Raw genomic sequence first — 21,905 nt, forward strand, 5'->3', positions numbered from 1 at the left:
GAACAGCCGATTTCGATCTATAATAATCATCCAATTATGATGATTGTATTTAATATTTGTATCGTGTAAACAATTGTTGGTGAGCCAAATAAATAAAATAAAATCCAAGGACATTATTTTCGCAAAATGTCGTCAAGGTCATTAATGGTACAAGTATATTCTTTCAACCTTGACCCAAGTCAATATTCGTGAACAAGAATAAGTTATCAACTTAATTATTTCGCAAAATCTCGTCAAGGTCATTAATGGTACAAGTATATTTCGACCTTGACCCAAGTCAATATTCGTGAACTAATTATTTCATTCATAAAAATTCAAGAGCTATTATTTTCCTACAAAATCCACCTGGCCGGTAATAGAAATAATTTAGTCGCCATTACCGTTTTTCAATTTTCTTTTTTCCGGCCAAATAGCCACATTAATGTTTTGCAGGATAGGCATTTTGCGTCAGTTAAGATGAATTTGACCATTTTATAGCCTAGTTAGCCTGCTATTCATTTTTCAAAGATCTTATTTCAACATGTAAGAATAAATAAGAAATTGTGACTTTCAGGGCACTTGATCAAAAAATAATAAATACAGTTTTTGTACTACATACTTATGCAATTTTATGCAGATGAATTAAGGTCTTTTGAGATTTCAAACGTATTTATTTGATGTAGACTGCAAATAGGTTAGCGTTAAAATAATATTTGACTGAAATATCTGCATTTAGCAATTATATTGTACTAAAGGTAGATATTCTTTCAGATAGAAGCTATCGTTATGAAAAGCTATTAAAACCTCAACGCTCTTAGGAAATTCGAAACTTCGTTCGCGAAGATTTTCAATTGAATGGTTTCATGCAACATTTTCACACAGTAACCTTAATATGTATTGACCCTAATGTTTCAACATTGTAAAGCAGGTTTTACATCCTAATTCTTATGATAAAAAAACATACAAAGTCTGCGTCGCTTGCAAAAATGACTACAATGGACTTGTTTTAATGGAACCTGACATGAAATTCAAATTTCTGGGAAAATATCCCGGGTTTTATTGTGTACTTGTTTTTCTTCATGTACCTAGTTTCAGTGATTATCCATAACAGATTTTTACTAACTTTAAAAAATAATTTTCTTTTAAAGCAACTTCAGGAAAATTTTCATAAAAAGGTAACGAAATTGTACTAAAAATAAATAGGTAGCGGATTTGTTGAATTGTGTCAACAAATAGATTTCAGCCTAAAATAAATGCTATTGCTATAAAAATAACAACAAATATAAGTGAAGACGTGAAACGGCAAAATACTTTTAGCCTATCTTGTTTACACATCAAATTGAACATTTGAGCTGTAGGAATCGTTTACTGATTTCTTTGAAATATATCTGCCCATAATATAATTTTTTGCCCAGGTAGAGGTAGAATTCATCATATTATTATGCAATGTGTTCAAACGTGTGTAGTAGGCATAAAGTAAATAACCACTTTGGTATTAGGTAAGTAGTTATTTCATCAAAAGAAGTATTTACTTAGGCCATAGGTATGTCTAGACTCTCCCAAAAAAATACGAAATATTTATTATGAATGGCCCGTTGCAAAATACATTAAAATAGTTTCAGGTAAAGAGCTAGTCACAAATAAATATACCTATGTATGTACTTACTAATAGAAAGGTTTAGAAAGGCACTCATAAAGAAAGATTAAATAAGGTTTTATTCATTGAGCCGGTATGAATAGATGAATTAACCAAGTCTAAATGTCAATTAATTTCAGAATGATGATGATGTCCTCCTAGCCGATTATCGGCAACGGCGACTGTTCTCATGTAAGGAGATTAGCCAACTACGCAGGACATATTATAGTGCACGAGCATTTGCGCAGACACAGGTGCACTCACTATTCCTTAACTCTCATAGCCCGATGGGACGGTAATCCGACACGACCGGAGAGAGATCAGGCGCAGGACCGACATTTACGTGCTCTCCGATGCACGGGTGTATCAATCACCAGCTTCCAGGCTCCGGGCTGCTTTGTGAAAGTCTTCTAAAACCCACAAAGCGATTTCGGCCCGACTCGGGAATCGAACCCGAGACCTCGTGCTTAGCAGCCGCACTTGCGACAGCTAGACCAACGAGGCAGAATATGCAGGCATCGAAGAAAATTAAGGAGTTCAAATTGCTTAAATGGTACCTATTCACTTTTCAGTCTTCGGTATTTTATACAAAATTAGTTTCACAATTGTATATTTATTGCAATATCTAGATTTTGTTTAGCTATAGGTTTACTCATAAACAAAAGTTTCGAAATCGTGCTCGTAAACACGAATTCGAAATTATTGGGCTCCATAGATCGACCCATTGTAAATTTCCATTTGGTGTTTATTTAGGGCGAATTTACGCGAACGACTTTCTGCTTGAAATTAGCAAACAAAGTGAGGTTACTGAGTTTATTTTAGTTTTAAAGCTGTGATAATGCATTAGGCGCATTTGTTGGGCCTAAAAGTCTTACATATATTTTTTCTCAATGCAGAAGTGTAAGCAAGGATCTTGTGTGATGCTATTATTTTTATGCAATTAGGTTTTTGTTATTACATAAAATGCAATCGTTCATATTAATTAATTATTAGATGAACAAACTCATTGTATGCTTTGTTTGGAAAATCACATTTGATGAAAATATACTGTTTATTGTTTGTTGTCTAAATAAAACGCAAGTCTGTGTTCTTCCTTAAGCACATACGGCGCGTCGATGCGTCAATGGCCGACCACTCTCTTGCATACGAACTAATCTTGATGAAATGTAGAACGATTGGATTCGAGGGTTCCGTTAACTGGAACTACGAGTTTTCCCTTGTAAAACGTGTTATGGCGACCCAGTTTCTACTAAGTGCAAACCTTTTACAAGTCGAGTTTACCTGCCAGAAGTTCGACAAAACGTTTATGTAGCTAAAACAACTTTTGTTATTTTACGATACAATTTTCTGTAAAATTCATAAATGTGGCAGATATTTTTACAAGGCTACTATTGAAATAATCAACATGTTACATTATGTCATACATGGGTTGCTATTAGGTATAGGAACGTGTTGACTCTTCGCTACATTTAGTTGTAAAGAACTAAATCTAAAAATTAATAAAGATACCATCAATGTAATTGGTTGAGTTTCATTATACCATTTCTATACTTTAAAAAATTCAATATTTCAATACGGAGAAAGAAAATGAATGATTTATTTATAATTTCCCTTTGGCCGCTTTGAATAGCTCTCAACGTGCATTGCTGTGTGGACGGACATTGCACAAACGGTAAGAGCCATCAGGTTGATTGGTCATTTTCATTAAGTCTGCTATCGTTTTACGTTTATATAGGACTGAGGCTCGATTCTCTTAATTTTACTTAAGTGACACACGATTCATGTTCGACTCGGTTCGACTGAGATCCAATCCCGACTCGATTACGATTGAAGCGTATGTGGTATTCCGCTATTTTTTCTTTGAAATAAACGTTTTTATCCTTTTCTGTCATTCAATAATGAATAACTTTGTCTGCAAATGATTTACGATTGCAAAATGATTGTACAGCAAACTACCGTATAGATCAAAATCACCAAAATAGCAGACCAATCGAATGTCATTGGAATACGATTGGTCTTATATTAGTAGCAGAATGCCCGATAAGGTTAAAACTGCTATTGCGATCATATTGCGATTCGATTTCTATTCGATTTTGTCATTATTAACTTAAGAGAATCGGGCCCCTGGTCTGTTCCCTTCGACTCTTAAATAGGTAGAAATAATAAATGAATAAGTAAGCTTTCCTAGTACCTCTCTACTCTCAGTGCCTGTTTTTAAGATATAAGTACCAAAATTTCAGCCAAAAGAATACGGAAATATCCCACTTGTCTATTCTCTGACGACACACACCTGTTATTAGTTTTTACACTCAAACATTGTTTGATTTTTATTCCGTTGTAGAAAAAAATGAATGGAAACTTTGTGTTATTTCACCAAAAGTCGGGACAAGCTGAAAAACAGCGAACAAGTTTTTTTCCGTAAATCGTGTTTCTTCAAACCGTCGGCGTCGCTCCAGACTGAGACAGACGGTATCGAGATAAAGTATGTCGTTTTGTGGAAAACCCGACCTAAATATAGGCGCGGGATTATTTCTGACGCGTCGTGTCGCGAGCGCCGTGCCGTCCAATACCGATCTAAACACATTACGAACTCGCCGCCTAAACTTTGAGCGTTTATTACGCCAATGTTCTAAAACATTGATTAACTGTAAAGTCTGCATCGATTTCAGTGCTGAGACGTATACTCATTTAATTTTACTCGACATTAGAGCTATTTTTCTTAAATAAAATACGGAAATGTAAGACGAGGTTACCGCGGCCAGTGTTGTGATTTTGTTGACAATGTTTAGTTAAAAGTGATGTGGTTGTGAAAATATTTCATAGAAATATGCGTGTGTTGATTCCGTTGCTGTTGGTTTGCGTTTCACAATGTGTTTTAGCGCAAGAAGGACCTCCGATCGGTTAGTTTTAAACTTGTATTTTTAGTTATAACCTTATTGCATATTTAGGCAGTTAATTGTGTCATAAAATACATGTAAGCTCTTTGGTATAGGAAACCATTTTACAAACCTTTCTTACTTTCAGGTGTTCTAAAGCGTTTTGTTTTCTGAATATCTAGTTCCTATTGTCATTTATTTTTACTGTAATGATCTCCAATACATTCCAGGAGGAATATTTTACAAAGACTCAGAAGATATGAAAGCTGCTCTGGAGGTGAGCGCAAAAAGTTTTAATTTCACTGCGTCCATAAAAGAAGTATCCACGCGAGGAGAAGTTTTGGAAATAAGCAAATATGTATGCCAACTAGCGGAGGTATGCATAAACTTTCCTAACTATTTTATATGTCCAGTTCACTTCACAGCACAAACACATTTGAAAATAAAACTTAAAGATTACTTTTTAGGGGTTAAAAACAAATAAAATGAAGTCAAGTGTAAAACTAGTTAAAATACAAAGCATAATTAATTGCTAGATATTTAAATTCATTTAAGTTACTGCTTGTGCCCATTCAATTTGAATTCAGTCGTCTGAAACAATGCGATCCTGCGATTGATATGGATCGTTTTATTTTACAACTGGCTGTTTCCCGCGGTTTTACCCGCGTCCCGGGGAAACTATTGTCCACACGTGATAAAAATCAGCCTATGTCCTTTCGCAGGGTTTAGGCTGTCTGTCAACCAAATTTAATTTCAATCGGTTCAGTAGCTTTTGTACGAAAGTCGGACACACAGACAGAGTTACTTTCGCATTTTCTTATAATATTAGTACGGATTGTCTTTTCTACTATCGTCAATCGTCTTGGTTTCTGTTCATTGATCTGACTGTAAAACGCAACTTTTTTACGAGTTTTATTCAATTGTTCTTTTGTTTTCCATCGCCTACCTATTTTACATGGTACGAGATAATTTGGATGCAGAAAGCAAACTTTGTGCTCATCTCCGATTCAAATTGAATTTAGTCTTTTAGTTAGAATGGATTATTACTGTTTTACTGCTTTTATTTGTTTAAAACAAAAGCGAATTTACTAATACGAAGTCGTACAAGTTACACAAAGTACTTATGTAGAGTGACATTGATAACACGAAAGAGAAAAATGTTTTCTCTTGCATCCATATTTTCTTTGTCGGACTTCATATTGGAAGCGAAAACTAAAACAAATGGAATTATGGCGGCATCCTTGGGCAATGATTATATTTGCAGGAAAGAAAAACTAGTTCCCCGTATATTTCTGTTATTAGTCTAGTTGTCTGTTTCGTTTGAATAAATAGTATCGTAATAAAATCGCGAGGGATTTTAGTCTTCTTAAAACTCTATCTTCTTGATTGGAATCTAGTACCCTGTGTATTGTGTGTTCAGCAGTGGACGTTCTATGGCTAAGATGATGATGATGATGATGACCCTGTGTATGGGTTTAAAAGTAAATAGCGTTTTTATAAGATCTGCCACTACTTAGGTGAAAATTTTATATTACTGGTATAAATTATACTAAAAGCAACAAATATTCAACATATATTTTTAAATTCATTTTACTTTACGTTTAATCGCTTTCTCACTAGTCTTTAAAAATCTTATTCACTTTTGCAATTAATGAAAAATACATTAAATTTTCAGGAAGGTGTAATCGGCATCATAGACGGCACAGGAGGCCGTTCCAGTGAAATCATTCAGGGACTATCTGACGCGCTGGAACTGCCACACATCAGTATAGAACATAATGACCTTTATTCTGATGACTGGTTCGTGCTGAACATGTATCCGAGCCCTACTGCTTATAATATGGTAAGGGTTTCTTTTTTTTTTATTTGCTACAACTTTATTTACAAGTAAATATGAACACACTATATACATATACAAGCTTGAAATATTAAAAAAATAAAACATGTAGGTAGGTATAGAATTACATTGATTGAGCGTCAAAGTATTCATCAGCTAAACTGTTCTCCGGAAACGTGCCCAGAAGACTGGCTACATTGCCACGTTATATGTATTCTTTAATTATATTAAAAACAATTTCATAGTGGAAAAAGTGACTGATAGAAGTAAACAAAACAAATCATAGAGTATTTTATTATTTATACTTCTGACCTAAAATAATGATTGAACTGTAGAACAGATCACCAGTCAGTAACAAGCTGGTCTTTTAACTTTGAACCACTTGAAATACTTATCTGTAATAGATAACTACATATAATGTATTATATATTTTTTCGTAAAGTCCATTATAGTGGCCATTGAAACATTATTAACTTTTTTATTAACGGCCTGCATTTCGAAAAGTTTTTTTTTATTGTGTCAACTTTCAGTGTTAACTTTGACTAAGAGCAAAATAAAAATGCCTTTTAATTGAAAAAAGGCTGTAAAAGCTTTCATAAAATTGCTAATTTGTATGTAATAAAGGCAGCTAAGGCTAAACTAGATACTAAAAATATATGAGAGCATGAAAAATTAATCAAAACATTAAGAGCAAAATTCGTTAGGCTGTAAAAAAGAAACACAAGCAAAAAGCTATTCGGTGTTTTAAAATGTAGTTTAAAATCTGACTCCCAGGATCAAAACTATACCTACGTACGTATATCTGATGAGAAATGCTTATGAAGATTAGACAATATGAGACTTGATGTTAATGTTCAGAAATTAAGAATGCTTTAGGCACTTTGCCTATAGAGCACCTAGCAACTAGGTTTTTATATCTATTATCAAATGATAATAGATCAATAGAAACCTTTAAAAAATCATACCTGCCTCAACTGTAGTTGTATAGTTATAAGTTGCTAGTTTTTTGAATTGAGTTGAGGTGATTTATACGTGTATTTCCTTTACATTACATCTTGATGGGTGCTTAACCCTTTCTAGGAGGAATGGAACACATTCCATCATTTTTCCAAGGGTCATTTTTTATTGGTAAACAAACAAATATAAACTATAATGTTGCCCGCCCACGTCCGATAAATCGGTGACCGATTTGTTGTAGAACAACAATAGAATACACTGACACCAATAGTGCAGCGCAAACGTCCTACAAAAATTCGGTAAGAAAATCCTAGTTAGATAGTGTCACAAAAAATAGATCCGATTATCAGTCCTACAAAAGGTCTGAAGTCTGTGGGCAAGTAGCCTAATAAGAACGTACCTACTTTTTGTCAAAACAGTGCAAAAAAGGCATATCCAGCTATTATTTTATGGTTGAATTTTAAAATTTATGTTTCCAGGTGTTACAAAAGTTGATCCTACACAAGGAGTGGAAAAATTTCACTCTTTTGTACACGAAGGGACACAGTTTGATACGCGTCAGTGAGCTGTTGCAGATGGGCAACGACACTTTAGTCGTCAGTTTGAGAGAACTTAGCGGGAGTGATTACAGGTAAACTTGTTATTTTTATAAATAAAAATAAATTATAAATAAAACCGTATACTGTTCTTAGTTTACTTTCCTGTACCTACTTTTGGCTAGAAATCATCGTGCTGCCTCTAACTCAGTTCAATTTGAAATCTTCTTTTCCTATTTTCCTTTTCAAAACGGACAATTAAAATAAGTTCGTTTGACCTCACCTATCTTATTAAAATCTACACTTAGAACTTAGGCTTAGAAAAACAGTTATCTTCTAGAAGATTTGATGAATCATTGCCCGATAGGATCACAATGATTTCACTCATTTTAATATTTTCTCAAAGAGAAGAAATCTCAATAATCCCGCCATCTTTTTTCACCGTATTATTTCTTTGTCAGTTCAGAGGAAAGTTCAACCACAAATCACTCAAAACAACATAGCTCCATGTTACAAAATATAAACATACAGTACAAATACGGGTACATTTTGCGGCCAGACAATATGCATTTTATTTGAAAAAGATAAAATAATCTCTTTGTAGTTCCGAAATGTGGGCGTCATCCTGCAAGCTGTGGCATGTTACAGAGTTTATTTTTCTTAATGTTGCTTTATACTCCTACTCGTTAAACAAAATAGGGAATAAAACGGAAAACTCCGCTCTGATACAAGTTTTGCTTTAGTTGTTTTGTTTTGCGCTTGGGAATCCGTGGATATTATTTGTTTATGTGACTCCACACATTTTCCCTTGAGTTCAAAGATAAACTAAATTGGAAACTCTGACACTACGTTTCCTCCGCACCTAAGCATGAAAATAATACTTGTGTTAGACTCGAAATGATTTGTATGCACAAGGTTAGGCGGTGCATTGATAAAGTTATCAACTTTTCTTCAAGACAAAGCCACTCGCGTTAGTATTAGTACTGAAACTTTTTCTCATCCATCTTCACTTAAAATTTTAAGGCAATTATTTCAACGAAAGTTAACTATACGAAAGCTAAAAAAATTGAAATAACCTTAATATATAGTTATAATATATAGCAATATATAGTTATATCCATATATTTTTTAATAAATGTTTTTATGTTGTTTGTTAATGTTTTTATAGAGACGTACTTATCGATGCTAAACACAATGGCTACAAGAACTTCGTGGTAGATTCTCCATCTAGATACTTGGAGCAAGTATTGCTTCATGCACAACAAGTAGGCATGATGGCTGAGGAACATTCGTATATTTTCGTATCGCCCGACCTCTTTACTTTGGACATGAGTCGGTTCAAATATGGAGGAGTTAATATGACGGGTGAGTTAAATTTGTCATCATTTTTTTATATAGATAGTATTCTCGAGTGGTTTCTCCCGCATCAAGTGGGAATGTAGCTACATGGTGTACCGGGATAAAGAGATAACCTAATATCTAGATAAACATGATCTCAACGATCTTTTGAAATCCTACAGGTATTCCCGAGATTAGCGCTTTGATTAGCGTTTCTAACACACGAACTCTTCAGCTTAATAATATTAGGAAAGTCTTAAGAAGTAATGGTACTAAAATTCTCAATTACATTTCAGGATTTCGTTTAGTAGAACTACAAGACAAGGACAATGAGAAACTGTGGAACTTCACATCCACACTGAACTTAGAAACTGGGAAAACATTTAAACCTGAACAGCTTAAAACTCAAGTGTTACTCATACATGATGCAGTCGAAGTGTTCGCTGCTGCCTTCAAGAAGGTTAAGGTGCAACCTGAGACTCTGAGCTGTGAGAATTACCAAGCTTGGAGTTTTGGATCGACACTACTCAATTTTATGAAGACGGTAAGCCTCGGTCTATGGTCCATTAATTTCAATGACGTTGCTTATCGCAGTACAAGCCATTGGACGTCGCTTTAAACTGAGAGCTTTTAAAAATCGAACGGCTTGAGAGTATCATGGCTATTGCAGTTACCCAAAACTTTATCAATTGCTTTAAAAGTATGTTTGATTTATTACAGAACAAGGTAGAAGGACTAACAAGGTCATTGATATTCGACGGGGTGGGACAGCGGACTGATGTCACATTCAATATACTTGAATTAACTTCAGCTGGCAATCAGTCAGTAAGGACACTCTCTGAAACTTTTATCTATGACATTTGCAATAACATCTTAAATTCAATCTAAACCTTTTTGGAAATGTTTTTTTTTCAACAAGATTTTTTCTGAATAAGTTCATGTAGGTATTGTAAAATATACTGTTTGGTATCTTACAGATAGGTAATTGGACAAACAATGAATTGAAAATAAACAGGCCGCTCGTTGCTGATGCAGAAATCACTCAAGAGTCAGCACTGAGGAACAAATCGTTAAGAGTACTGATTTCGTTGGTATGAGTTGCTTTGCTTAAGACTGATATTCAATCTTTTGTGTTCTCACATATTCACGTCATTTTATAATTAGTATGAAGCACATAATGGTACAGTGACATTCATATTATATGTTCTAGGCTCCGCCATACGGATACATGAGAAAATCAGATAAGAAATTAGAGGGTAACGATCAGTACGAAGGATTCACAATTGATTTGATTGATAAATTGAGTGAAATTCTAGGATTTAGCTACGAATTTGCCGTTGAAGAAGACTATGGCACTAAAACTGAGACCGGTGAATGGACTGGCATGGCTCTTCAGCTTAGAGAAGAGGTAAATACGTACTTGTACCAATATTGATAGTCCTACTCCTTAAGTTATATTTCAAATGTGAAAGCTAGTATCTATTGAGAAAATTGTGGAAGCAAGAGTTGGTGAGGATTATAGGTTTTAATTTTTGTTGCGGTTAGAAGCAAAAGATACAGCTACCTACTACGTTATTTAATGTTTTCGCTGGTACCAAGAATTAGCTCCGTGCGAGCTTAAAGTCTTTTATTGTCAGGAAGTTTAATAGCAATAGCCTTTTTTTCAGTATCGGTTGTTACAGAAGAAACTCCTAAGCTTGTTTTTTCATCGTCATCTTTTAAATAGTCTCGTTTTTACATTTTTATAAATAGCCGGAATTTTGAATACATTCTGTTACCGACTTTGTGGTTTTGTAGAGAGCGGACCTAGCTATATGCGACTTAACTATAACGGCAGTGAGACAGAGTGGCATAGATTTTTCCACGCCGTTCATGACACTTGGTATCGGAATACTGTATAAGGAGCCCAGTAAGCAGCCACCCGAGATGTTCTCTTTCATGGCTGTCTTCTCTAAGGAGGTATTTTGAATAAGGTTTTAATATATTGCTTGGTATAGAGTGTGTACTTTGTGGTGCAAATAAGGTACTTATGTCGACAATAGATTGTTTTAAATGAACTTTCATCTTTGAGCTGTTGAGTTGCTGAATCTTATTGAAGAGTTAAATTTTGCCTGCGATACAAATTTTGCTATTATCCCCTGCATAATGCAGCTGGAATTTTTGAAAGATAATCAATTCGGAAAGTGCTAGTGATGCTGTACTTATATTTATTTTTTTCGTCTCCAGGTTTGGTACTACATGATGCTAATCCAATTGGCTTTGGGAGTCACGATGATCTTCGTAGGCCGTATATCAAACAAGGAATGGCAGAATCCAGTGCCCTGTATAGAATCCCCTGAAGAATTGAATAATCAGTTCAGTTTCGCCAACTCCGTATGGCTCATTATAGGATCTGTTATGCAGCAAGGTTCAGAAATTGCACCCATGTAAGTTTTATTACCAATATGTCATGTTTTTATTAATTTCAAAAGAAATTGTACAGACACATAATAAAGAAAGATAAGTTTTTATCGATACGGAAGATTATTTTTCAGATTTCATTTGTATTTTACTTTTCCTCGAACTGAAGACTCTTTTAAGTTGCTGTAGGTATTTTGAGTAGTTTTGTGTTTTCATTTTTAATATTATTTCTTCAATCGTATTTAGTTTTTTTTTTACATACATACGTTTATCAATTAATGAAAACTTAATTAGGTATTTATTTCCAGAGCGATAGGTCCCCGTATGATAACCAGTGTATGGTGGTTTTTCACCATGGTAATGGTGGCATCATACGTCGGTACTTTAGTCGCCTTCCTCACTGTCGAGAAAAATGTCTTGCCTTTCGAAACAGTTCAAGAGCTCTATGAATCAAAATCAATTACTTACGGCGCCAAGGAAAAAGGATCCACTAAACAGTTCTTTGAGGTAGGTCACTTTAATATATTATTTATTATATATAAATTAATATCATCAATTTATTTTGTAAATTGTAAACAATATCTACAATAACGTTTTTTTTACATTTAGTCTTTAACATTTGCTATGAAAAATGAAATTATTATATTTTCTTGCAGAATTCTACAAACCCGATATACCAGGCCATGTTCAAAAAAATGAAGGCACACAATTGGCTCGCCAAAGAGAATGACATTGGTGTCTACTGGTTAATAATATCATATACTTTGAAAATATATATACCTATCGTTTTTTAGTCTTAAATATTTACTTTTGATGTTAAATTAAACTTCTTTACACTTCGATTAAATTTTATTTTAGGGCTGAAACTCAAAATTATGCATTCTTTATGGAATCCACATCTTTGGAATATTATAAGGAGAGACATTGCGACTTACTGCAAGTCGGTGGTCTACTGGACTCCAAAAGTTACGGCATCGGAATGAAAAAGAGTATGAAACACATTCAAATATTATTTTAACTTAATATTAGTACCAATACTTCATTTCATATCTTATTTTGTTTGTAGAATCGCCTTATAAGAAATATATTGATGATGCATTACTAAAACTCAAGGAAAATGGTGAAATAGAAAAACTGAGGAACATTTGGTGGAAAGAGAAAAGGGGCGGTGGGAAGTGTGGAGTAAGTAATACATATGGTTTATCTACAGTTTAAATAAAATGAACAATTGAAGACTAACAATAATATCACCCTCGCAGAATTTGTAGCGAATTATAAGGAATTTCTTGGAGTTATGGCTACATTTTGCATTAGACTTTCTTGTTACATTTGTAACATTTATTAAAAAAATAAAACATTTTGATTCGAAACTCAAAATATTTATTTGTGTGTATATAGGAAAAACGTGATGCAGATCAGAAACAGTTGGGTATGAAGAACATGTTGGGTGCATTCGTAGTGCTCGGCGTCGGCTGCCTCATAGGACTGTTTATATCTATTATAGATATGCTGTGGGGAGTATTCAAGAGATCCGTCAAATATAGTGTAAGTAATGACTTTATACTGAAGCGGAACTTTCGATGCATAGGTACCTTTTACATAATCAAAAGAATTTTGTTAAATATAGAATTATGTAGTTCTTTTCTGAGCACAGCAAATTATACCCACTTATAACATTCTCCCACCATTATTTCTTGTTGAACTAGACTTACGTTTTCAACAAATTGATTTAGGTAGTCCTTTGTACAAACGTAGTGTTGAGGGCCTTAGTTCACACACAAATGTTTGTTTGAGTGCTAGATCAAACTAGACTGTCTCCAAAACCCTTCCCTTGACTATATATACACACACGAACACGTTGTGTTATTTCTTATAAAATGTTTGGGTCTCTGTACATAATATATTAGGAATTGTAACCGGAGCGAAAAATGTTCCACTGTGTCAAATGGTTTTACATATTTTTTAAGTTGAAGATGTGGTATATTTTTACTTCGATTTATTTTAGACAACCTTCAAATACGAGCTGATAGAAGAGCTAAAGTTTGCTCTAAAGTTTAGCGGTCATATAAAACCCGTTAAGCGACCACAGAAGGCGATCGAAGGCAGCTTCGAAGCTCTGGCGAAAGCTGAAGGCAAGGATGATATACGTTCGCTACACTCGATTCGGTCCTGCGACACTCATAGAACACATCATTCACATAGCTCCAGGCATTCGTCACGAAGTCTTAGTGTGGCTTTCGCTAAGCGACGATCCTATAGCTAAATTGATATTAATTTAAGTAGTACACGTGTTGTTGAAAGGAATATGGTAATGCCCTTTTAAGTCAAGCTTTTGAGTATATTCGTTACAAAGGAACCATGTAACATAGTTTATGTTAGTGACAGAAACCAATGTGGTGGTAGTTATACTTTTGGCGAGATGGTATAACGCCCTCAGCCCATTTCTCAGGAAATTAATTACCTACTCTTCTGCAAACAAACCTTTGAATAATAATATTGTTGTTTAAAATAACATGAAATGGAATAGCGTGTTGAAGTTAATTTAAACTGGTTGAATTTAAAATAATTTAGTTTTTTGTTAATGTCTTCTAACATCTCAATTTTCGTATGAATTTATTTTAATTATACTATAGTTAGTTATTTATTATTACATAATTATAATGTATGTTAAAAAAAGAAAGGTATTGTTTACCGTTAAATAAATTTTACTTTGTCTAAAAATAGGTTCTTTTATTTCTTGGCACGTCTAAAAAGTGGTTTCTAAAATAGGCTCCCTTTGCCAGCTACTTAACGACTTGTTTTCCTCACATATGTCATCCCTCACGGAATTATTTATGATTATTGTCAAGGAGGATAAAAAATTGGCTTCACTTACAGCGTCCATTATAGCTGAGGCGAAATTCTGTGACCCCGATGTAATGCGGGCTACGACTAATGACTCTTAAAATCAAATTAGCTTGCTAATTTACCTTGCCTTTGCCGGCAATGGGACATTTAAGAATAAGTACAGTTTTATTTTTTTAATTCTGTCCAGTTTTTCTTTTGGTAATTTCACTTTCAAGATATCAATCATTATCTAATTGGGTGGTTATCCACACAATGTAAACTTGAACAAATTATTTCTATCTACTAAAAGATCGAATTCCACAACTGTTGGAAGGGACACATAAAACCATTATTTCAGTGTCCGAAGCGGAGTGGACACTGACCTCAGCGTGTCCATTAGCATAAATAATTGCCTGACACCAACTTACAACTTGCGTGGCTTTACTGCGGTCTACAGATTAATTATTATGAATAAGACATCAGGAGCTTGGGTTTAATGTAATAAAAATAAGTGGTTGATATTCCTATAGTATAAATACATTATTAAATTTTATATAATCGATTCACCAGCCAACAAAACAGCCTAGAGTAGAGATTTTTTGAAAACGCCAAAGTTGTATTTGAGACCCAATTCGCCAAATTGTGACTAGTGTAATACATGACGCTTCTCTATGGTAAAGATTTTAACTATCATCAACAATATTAAGTAAATCGTCATCCTTTCCCAAGCCTTTTCCCAACTATGTCGGGGTTGGTTTCAAAGATATTAAATAAATAAATAAATAATAATATATCCTTACAAGCTAAAAAAAATCTACACCATAAACAACAGAACCTATTTAATTCGTACCTCCTTTCGCTTGGACTCGTTGTCAACGGTTCTGAAATATAAGGAATGACCCCAAGAAGTGGCGGCTCCTCGATCAAGTTCCTTCATTACCGCACCCTCCTCACGGTCGACACATTACAAGGACGGACTGCCACGCATTTCTCAAACCACGTACTAATTAACAGCTCGACATGCTCACCTATCTTATTAAAATCTACACTTAGAACTTAGGCTTAGAAAAACAGTTATCTTCTAGAAGATTTGATGAATCATTGCCCGATAGGATCACAATGATTTCACTCATTTTAATATTTTCTCAAAGAGAAGAAATCTCAATAATCCCGCCATCTTTTTTCACCGTATTATTTCTTTGTCAGTTCAGAGGAAAGTTCAACCACAAATCACTCAAAACAACATAGCTCCATGTTACAAAATATAAACATACAGTACAAATACGGGTACATTTTGCGGCCAGACAATATGCATTTTATTTGAAAAAGATAAAATAATCTCTTTGTAGTTCCGAAATGTGGGCGTCATCCTGCAAGCTGTGGCATGTTACAGAGTTTATTTTTCTTAATGTTGCTTTATACTCCTACTCGTTAAACAAAATAGGGAATAAAACGGAAAACTCCGCTCTGATACAAGTTTTGCTTTAGTTGTTTTGTTTTGCGCTTGGGAATCCGTGGATATTATTTGTTTATGTGACTCCACACATTTTCCCTTGAGTTCAAAGATAAACTAAATTGGAAACTCTGACACTACGTTTCCTCCGCACCTAAGCATGAAAATAATACTTGTGTTAGACTCGAAATGATTTGTATGCACAAGGTTAGGCGGTGCATTGATAAAGTTATCAACTTTTCTTCAAGACAAAGCCACTCGCGTTAGTATTAGTACTGAAACTTTTTCTCATCCATCTTCACTTAAAATTTTAAGGCAATTATTTCAACGAAAGTTAACTATACGAAAGCTAAAAAAATTGAAATAACCTTAATATATAGTTATAATATATAGCAATATATAGTTATATCCATATATTTTTTAATAAATGTTTTTATGTTGTTTGTTAATGTTTTTATAGAGACGTACTTATCGATGCTAAACACAATGGCTACAAGAACTTCGTGGTAGATTCTCCATCTAGATACTTGGAGCAAGTATTGCTTCATGCACAACAAGTAGGCATGATGGCTGAGGAACATTCGTATATTTTCGTATCGCCCGACCTCTTTACTTTGGACATGAGTCGGTTCAAATATGGAGGAGTTAATATGACGGGTGAGTTAAATTTGTCATCATTTTTTTATATAGATAGTATTCTCGAGTGGTTTCTCCCGCATCAAGTGGGAATGTAGCTACATGGTGTACCGGGATAAAGAGATAACCTAATATCTAGATAAACATGATCTCAACGATCTTTTGAAATCCTACAGGTATTCCCGAGATTAGCGCTTTGATTAGCGTTTCTAACACACGAACTCTTCAGCTTAATAATATTAGGAAAGTCTTAAGAAGTAATGGTACTAAAATTCTCAATTACATTTCAGGATTTCGTTTAGTAGAACTACAAGACAAGGACAATGAGAAACTGTGGAACTTCACATCCACACTGAACTTAGAAACTGGGAAAACATTTAAACCTGAACAGCTTAAAACTCAAGTGTTACTCATACATGATGCAGTCGAAGTGTTCGCTGCTGCCTTCAAGAAGGTTAAGGTGCAACCTGAGACTCTGAGCTGTGAGAATTACCAAGCTTGGAGTTTTGGATCGACACTACTCAATTTTATGAAGACGGTAAGCCTCGGTCTATGGTCCATTAATTTCAATGACGTTGCTTATCGCAGTACAAGCCATTGGACGTCGCTTTAAACTGAGAGCTTTTAAAAATCGAACGGCTTGAGAGTATCATGGCTATTGCAGTTACCCAAAACTTTATCAATTGCTTTAAAAGTATGTTTGATTTATTACAGAACAAGGTAGAAGGACTAACAAGGTCATTGATATTCGACGGGGTGGGACAGCGGACTGATGTCACATTCAATATACTTGAATTAACTTCAGCTGGCAATCAGTCAGTAAGGACACTCTCTGAAACTTTTATCTATGACATTTGCAATAACATCTTAAATTCAATCTAAACCTTTTTGGAAATGTTTTTTTTTCAACAAGATTTTTTCTGAATAAGTTCATGTAGGTATTGTAAAATATACTGTTTGGTATCTTACAGATAGGTAATTGGACAAACAATGAATTGAAAATAAACAGGCCGCTCGTTGCTGATGCAGAAATCACTCAAGAGTCAGCACTGAGGAACAAATCGTTAAGAGTACTGATTTCGTTGGTATGAGTTGCTTTGCTTAAGACTGATATTCAATCTTTTGTGTTCTCACATATTCACGTCATTTTATAATTAGTATGAAGCACATAATGGTACAGTGACATTCATATTATATGTTCTAGGCTCCGCCATACGGATACATGAGAAAATCAGATAAGAAATTAGAGGGTAACGATCAGTACGAAGGATTCACAATTGATTTGATTGATAAATTGAGTGAAATTCTAGGATTTAGCTACGAATTTGCCGTTGAAGAAGACTATGGCACTAAAACTGAGACCGGTGAATGGACTGGCATGGCTCTTCAGCTTAGAGAAGAGGTAAATACGTACTTGTACCAATATTGATAGTCCTACTCCTTAAGTTATATTTCAAATGTGAAAGCTAGTATCTATTGAGAAAATTGTGGAAGCAAGAGTTGGTGAGGATTATAGGTTTTAATTTTTGTTGCGGTTAGAAGCAAAAGATACAGCTACCTACTACGTTATTTAATGTTTTCGCTGGTACCAAGAATTAGCTCCGTGCGAGCTTAAAGTCTTTTATTGTCAGGAAGTTTAATAGCAATAGCCTTTTTTTCAGTATCGGTTGTTACAGAAGAAACTCCTAAGCTTGTTTTTTCATCGTCATCTTTTAAATAGTCTCGTTTTTACATTTTTATAAATAGCCGGAATTTTGAATACATTCTGTTACCGACTTTGTGGTTTTGTAGAGAGCGGACCTAGCTATATGCGACTTAACTATAACGGCAGTGAGACAGAGTGGCATAGATTTTTCCACGCCGTTCATGACACTTGGTATCGGAATACTGTATAAGGAGCCCAGTAAGCAGCCACCCGAGATGTTCTCTTTCATGGCTGTCTTCTCTAAGGAGGTATTTTGAATAAGGTTTTAATATATTGCTTGGTATAGAGTGTGTACTTTGTGGTGCAAATAAGGTACTTATGTCGACAATAGATTGTTTTAAATGAACTTTCATCTTTGAGCTGTTGAGTTGCTGAATCTTATTGAAGAGTTAAATTTTGCCTGCGATACAAATTTTGCTATTATCCCCTGCATAATGCAGCTGGAATTTTTGAAAGATAATCAATTCGGAAAGTGCTAGTGATGCTGTACTTATATTTATTTTTTTCGTCTCCAGGTTTGGTACTACATGATGCTAATCCAATTGGCTTTGGGAGTCACGATGATCTTCGTAGGCCGTATATCAAACAAGGAATGGCAGAATCCAGTGCCCTGTATAGAATCCCCTGAAGAATTGAATAATCAGTTCAGTTTCGCCAACTCCGTATGGCTCATTATAGGATCTGTTATGCAGCAAGGTTCAGAAATTGCACCCATGTAAGTTTTATTACCAATATGTCATGTTTTTATTAATTTCAAAAGAAATTGTACAGACACATAATAAAGAAAGATAAGTTTTTATCGATACGGAAGATTATTTTTCAGATTTCATTTGTATTTTACTTTTCCTCGAACTGAAGACTCTTTTAAGTTGCTGTAGGTATTTTGAGTAGTTTTGTGTTTTCATTTTTAATATTATTTCTTCAATCGTATTTAGTTTTTTTTTTACATACATACGTTTATCAATTAATGAAAACTTAATTAGGTATTTATTTCCAGAGCGATAGGTCCCCGTATGATAACCAGTGTATGGTGGTTTTTCACCATGGTAATGGTGGCATCATACGTCGGTACTTTAGTCGCCTTCCTCACTGTCGAGAAAAATGTCTTGCCTTTCGAAACAGTTCAAGAGCTCTATGAATCAAAATCAATTACTTACGGCGCCAAGGAAAAAGGATCCACTAAACAGTTCTTTGAGGTAGGTCACTTTAATATATTATTTATTATATATAAATTAATATCATCAATTTATTTTGTAAATTGTAAACAATATCTACAATAACGTTTTTTTTACATTTAGTCTTTAACATTTGCTATGAAAAATGAAATTATTATATTTTCTTGCAGAATTCTACAAACCCGATATACCAGGCCATGTTCAAAAAAATGAAGGCACACAATTGGCTCGCCAAAGAGAATGACATTGGTGTCTACTGGTTAATAATATCATATACTTTGAAAATATATATACCTATCGTTTTTTAGTCTTAAATATTTACTTTTGATGTTAAATTAAACTTCTTTACACTTCGATTAAATTTTATTTTAGGGCTGAAACTCAAAATTATGCATTCTTTATGGAATCCACATCTTTGGAATATTATAAGGAGAGACATTGCGACTTACTGCAAGTCGGTGGTCTACTGGACTCCAAAAGTTACGGCATCGGAATGAAAAAGAGTATGAAACACATTCAAATATTATTTTAACTTAATATTAGTACCAATACTTCATTTCATATCTTATTTTGTTTGTAGAATCGCCTTATAAGAAATATATTGATGATGCATTACTAAAACTCAAGGAAAATGGTGAAATAGAAAAACTGAGGAACATTTGGTGGAAAGAGAAAAGGGGCGGTGGGAAGTGTGGAGTAAGTAATACATATGGTTTATCTACAGTTTAAATAAAATGAACAATTGAAGACTAACAATAATATCACCCTCGCAGAATTTGTAGCGAATTATAAGGAATTTCTTGGAGTTATGGCTACATTTTGCATTAGACTTTCTTGTTACATTTGTAACATTTATTAAAAAAATAAAACATTTTGATTCGAAACTCAAAATATTTATTTGTGTGTATATAGGAAAAACGTGATGCAGATCAGAAACAGTTGGGTATGAAGAACATGTTGGGTGCATTCGTAGTGCTCGGCGTCGGCTGCCTCATAGGACTGTTTATATCTATTATAGATATGCTGTGGGGAGTATTCAAGAGATCCGTCAAATATAGTGTAAGTAATGACTTTATACTGAAGCGGAACTTTCGATGCATAGGTACCTTTTACATAATCAAAAGAATTTTGTTAAATATAGAATTATGTAGTTCTTTTCTGAGCACAGCAAATTATACCCACTTATAACATTCTCCCACCATTATTTCTTGTTGAACTAGACTTACGTTTTCAACAAATTGATTTAGGTAGTCCTTTGTACAAACGTAGTGTTGAGGGCCTTAGTTCACACACAAATGTTTGTTTGAGTGCTAGATCAAACTAGACTGTCTCCAAAACCCTTCCCTTGACTATATATACACACACGAACACGTTGTGTTATTTCTTATAAAATGTTTGGGTCTCTGTACATAATATATTAGGAATTGTAACCGGAGCGAAAAATGTTCCACTGTGTCAAATGGTTTTACATATTTTTTAAGTTGAAGATGTGGTATATTTTTACTTCGATTTATTTTAGACAACCTTCAAATACGAGCTGATAGAAGAGCTAAAGTTTGCTCTAAAGTTTAGCGGTCATATAAAACCCGTTAAGCGACCACAGAAGGCGATCGAAGGCAGCTTCGAAGCTCTGGCGAAAGCTGAAGGCAAGGATGATATACGTTCGCTACACTCGATTCGGTCCTGCGACACTCATAGAACACATCATTCACATAGCTCCAGGCATTCGTCACGAAGTCTTAGTGTGGCTTTCGCTAAGCGACGATCCTATAGCTAAATTGATATTAATTTAAGTAGTACACGTGTTGTTGAAAGGAATATGGTAATGCCCTTTTAAGTCAAGCTTTTGAGTATATTCGTTACAAAGGAACCATGTAACATAGTTTATGTTAGTGACAGAAACCAATGTGGTGGTAGTTATACTTTTGGCGAGATGGTATAACGCCCTCAGCCCATTTCTCAGGAAATTAATTACCTACTCTTCTGCAAACAAACCTTTGAATAATAATATTGTTGTTTAAAATAACATGAAATGGAATAGCGTGTTGAAGTTAATTTAAACTGGTTGAATTTAAAATAATTTAGTTTTTTGTTAATGTCTTCTAACATCTCAATTTTCGTATGAATTTATTTTAATTATACTATAGTTAGTTATTTATTATTACATAATTATAATGTATGTTAAAAAAAGAAAGGTATTGTTTACCGTTAAATAAATTTTACTTTGTCTAAAAATAGGTTCTTTTATTTCTTGGCACGTCTAAAAAGTGGTTTCTAAAATAGGCTCCCTTTGCCAGCTACTTAACGACTTGTTTTCCTCACATATGTCATCCCTCACGGAATTATTTATGATTATTGTCAAGGAGGATAAAAAATTGGCTTCACTTACAGCGTCCATTATAGCTGAGGCGAAATTCTGTGACCCCGATGTAATGCGGGCTACGACTAATGACTCTTAAAATCAAATTAGCTTGCTAATTTACCTTGCCTTTGCCGGCAATGGGACATTTAAGAATAAGTACAGTTTTATTTTTTTAATTCTGTCCAGTTT

General features: G+C 34.2%; 2 protein-coding genes across 2 annotated transcripts; both read left to right on the forward strand.

Annotated features, from left to right (window-relative positions):
• Positions 1 to 4,144: 4,144 nt before the first annotated feature.
• Positions 4,145 to 14,280, forward strand: LOC124634069 (glutamate receptor ionotropic, kainate 3-like). The gene is made up of 17 exons (XM_047169478.1): positions 4,145 to 4,515; positions 4,722 to 4,867; positions 6,167 to 6,334; positions 7,765 to 7,916; positions 8,990 to 9,186; positions 9,456 to 9,703; positions 9,880 to 9,984; positions 10,137 to 10,250; positions 10,370 to 10,567; positions 10,957 to 11,118; positions 11,386 to 11,585; positions 11,868 to 12,066; positions 12,216 to 12,304; positions 12,418 to 12,548; positions 12,626 to 12,741; positions 12,958 to 13,104; positions 13,565 to 14,280. Exons 1-17 carry the CDS (start codon positions 4,443 to 4,445, stop codon positions 13,820 to 13,822), a joined length of 2,703 nt encoding a protein of 900 aa, XP_047025434.1. The 5' UTR covers positions 4,145 to 4,442; the 3' UTR covers positions 13,823 to 14,280.
• A 1,461-nt stretch (positions 14,281 to 15,741) lies between these two features.
• On the forward strand, positions 15,742 to 21,589 carry LOC124634139 (glutamate receptor ionotropic, kainate 2-like). Its single transcript, XM_047169562.1, has 14 exons — positions 15,742 to 15,779; positions 16,299 to 16,495; positions 16,765 to 17,012; positions 17,189 to 17,293; positions 17,446 to 17,559; positions 17,679 to 17,876; positions 18,266 to 18,427; positions 18,695 to 18,894; positions 19,177 to 19,375; positions 19,525 to 19,613; positions 19,727 to 19,857; positions 19,935 to 20,050; positions 20,267 to 20,413; positions 20,874 to 21,589. Exons 1-14 carry the CDS (start codon positions 15,742 to 15,744, stop codon positions 21,129 to 21,131), a joined length of 2,202 nt encoding a protein of 733 aa, XP_047025518.1. The 3' UTR covers positions 21,132 to 21,589.
• The last annotated feature ends 316 nt before the right edge of the window (positions 21,590 to 21,905 follow it).

This window comes from Helicoverpa zea, chromosome 10, assembly GCF_022581195.2.
Source record: "Helicoverpa zea isolate HzStark_Cry1AcR chromosome 10, ilHelZeax1.1, whole genome shotgun sequence".
In the NCBI taxonomy this organism is placed as follows: domain Eukaryota; kingdom Metazoa; phylum Arthropoda; class Insecta; order Lepidoptera; family Noctuidae; genus Helicoverpa; species Helicoverpa zea.